Source organism: Berghia stephanieae, chromosome 11, assembly GCF_034508935.2.
Source record: "Berghia stephanieae isolate SIO BIC M18660-M18661 chromosome 11, UCSD_Bste_1.3, whole genome shotgun sequence".
Lineage (NCBI taxonomy): Eukaryota > Metazoa > Mollusca > Gastropoda > Nudibranchia > Aeolidiidae > Berghia > Berghia stephanieae.
In genome coordinates, this window is record NC_088370.1 from 9,753,806 (window position 1) to 9,756,305 (window position 2,500).

Here is a 2,500-nt window from a genome sequence, read left to right on the forward strand (position 1 = left end):
ACCCCACTATACCTCTGTTTTGTCGACTACAAAAAAGCTTTTGATAGAGTACGCCACGAAGAAATACTAAAACAACTGCACTCCATTGGCGCTGATGAGAAAGACCTCAGACTCATGCAAACATTATACTACACCCAGCAGGCATCTATCAAAATCGGAAACTCTACAGGAAATTCCATTCCTATTAAGAAAGGAGTCCGTCAAGGGTGTGTTGCCTCACCAGATCTGTTTAATCTATACCAAGAAACAATCATGAGGGGCATAAATAATATGGAGGGAATAAAAGTGGGAGGTCACAACATAAATAATATAAGATACGCAGACGATACGGTACTCATTGCAACATCAGAAATCCAACTTCAAAAGATTGTTGACAAAGTGGTAGTAGATAGTGAAGCCAAGGGAATGGAAGTGAATATCACCAAAACGGAATGCATGGTAATACAGAAAAACCCCGAAAACAACAACACCTGCAATATAACGATTCACGGCGAGCAACTTACCAACGTAGAAAGTTTTAAATACCTAGGTTCAATAGTGACAACAGATGGAAGATGTAACCGAGACATACGAGCAAGAATAGCTCAAGCCAAACAGGCCTTCATGGACCTGGGAAACATTTTGAAAAACAAACAGATGTCGTTCGGGATTAGATTCCGAGTCTTGAAGTGCTACGTGTGGCCAATCTTGTTATACGGATGCGAAAGCTGGACTACAAATGCAGAAACACAAAAGAACATTGAAGCTTTTGAAATGTGGTGCTTGAGAAGGATGCAGAGAATATCGTATACTGCACACAAAACGAACGAAGAAGTGCTAAAACAAACATACCAACAAAGGAAACTAATGCCCTTAATAGTGGATCGACAACTATCCTTTTTCGGACACATAGTAAGGAAAGATAAGAATGAATACCTGGCAAGTTGTGGAAAAATACCTGGTAAACGCGCCCGGGAAGACAAAGAAAAACACTCATAGACCAACTGAAGGGCTTCACCAGCCTAACAATCCAAGAGCTGTTTGAAAAGGCAAGAGACAGGGAGGAATGGAGAGAGATAATTCATGCAGTATCCGAAGCCTGGACCGGGCATGGAACCTAGAAGAAGAAGAAGAAGTAGTAGTAGTAGTAGTAGTAGTAGTAGTAGTAGTAGTAGTAGTAGTAGTAGTAGTAGTAGTAGTAGTAGAGTAGTAATAGTAAAAGTAATTCGGATTGTCGATGTTTTATTATTATTCCACCCCTCTTAAATGAAAACCCTATCATTCTTAGTAAATGCGTCTCTATTCATTGAAAAATACTTTGAACGCGTTGAACTAAAATTTATTCAACGATTTCGGAATATTTTCGAAAAAAAATTCGGTTTGAAATTAGACGTCTAGGTGTAAAAGACAGCTGATTGGTACTTATAAATAATCTGTTGGTGCACATGAACACAAATCCAACGTTTTTAGTTTTGGGTCAAATTGTCGTTCAAACAGGAGAAAGATACAAATTATAGTTAATAGATGTCCTAATAACATCCCATTTGGTTACAAAATATCTAATAATTTGACTTTGATATGTAGAATAAATGTATTCTTTCATTTCTTTGTATTTATTAGACTCGTTACGTTTTTATCCTGCTATCAACACATACCCGCAAGCTCGTTGTGTTATTGGGCAGGATAAAAATAACTCGTTTAATAAATAAAAAGAGATAAAATAATCGTCTATTATATTATTATAAAACTCAGATGAGTTACGTGTTACGGATTCGTTTCTTTTCAGTTCATGAATTTCTTCATACAATTTGTGAGGCGCTCTTGGAAAATTGTCAACAATGGTGAATTTGATAGAACTGTTTTACTTAATGGTTCCCTTGTTTGTCCACAGATTTGCCCTCATTCTTCTCTGCCTTACCCTTGGAGTTCTCTGTTCCATCACAGACTTTGAATCCATCTTGTCATACGCTATATATCTGGTAAGTGATCATGTCATATCTGCTCTATCCTTCCCAAATCTCTCTCTCTCTCTCTCTCTCTCTCTCTCTCTCTCCCTCTCTCTCTCTCTCTCTCTCTCTCTCTATCTTTCTTTCTCTATCTCTCTCTTTCTTTCACTGTCTCTGTCTCTATCTCTCACACGAACAGACATACACACACACGTTAACATACACACACACACATTTACTCACTTCTCTACCGCTTTCATTCTCTCTCTCACACACACACACACATACACATACACACACACTCACACACACAAACATACACACACATTCATAAACTCTCTCTCTCTCTGTCTTTTTCTGTCTCACACACACAATCAAACACAAACACAATCACGCAAACACACATTCACATTCACTCACTCTCTCCGTCTTTCACTCACTCTCTTGCTCTCTCCCCCTCCCCTCTCTCTCTCTCTCTCTCTCTCTCTCTCTCTCTCTCTCTCTCATACATCATTGACAAGAATGATACTGTCATTGTTATCGAAAATAAAGGAGAATAAAATGCACATCAAAAT

The 2,500-nt window shown here is 38.3% G+C and overlaps 1 protein-coding gene across 1 annotated transcript in view; it reads left to right on the forward strand.

Moving 5' to 3' along the window:
- The window catches only part of LOC144957259 (potassium voltage-gated channel subfamily KQT member 1-like), a 241,768-nt gene that overhangs the window by 195,905 nt on the left and 43,363 nt on the right, over positions 1-2,500 (forward strand). The window contains exon 2 of the mRNA XM_078888346.1: positions 1,871-1,958. Within this exon, the coding sequence (XP_078744472.1) occupies positions 1,871-1,958 (88 nt within the window). The remainder of the gene's footprint in view (positions 1-1,870; positions 1,959-2,500) is intronic.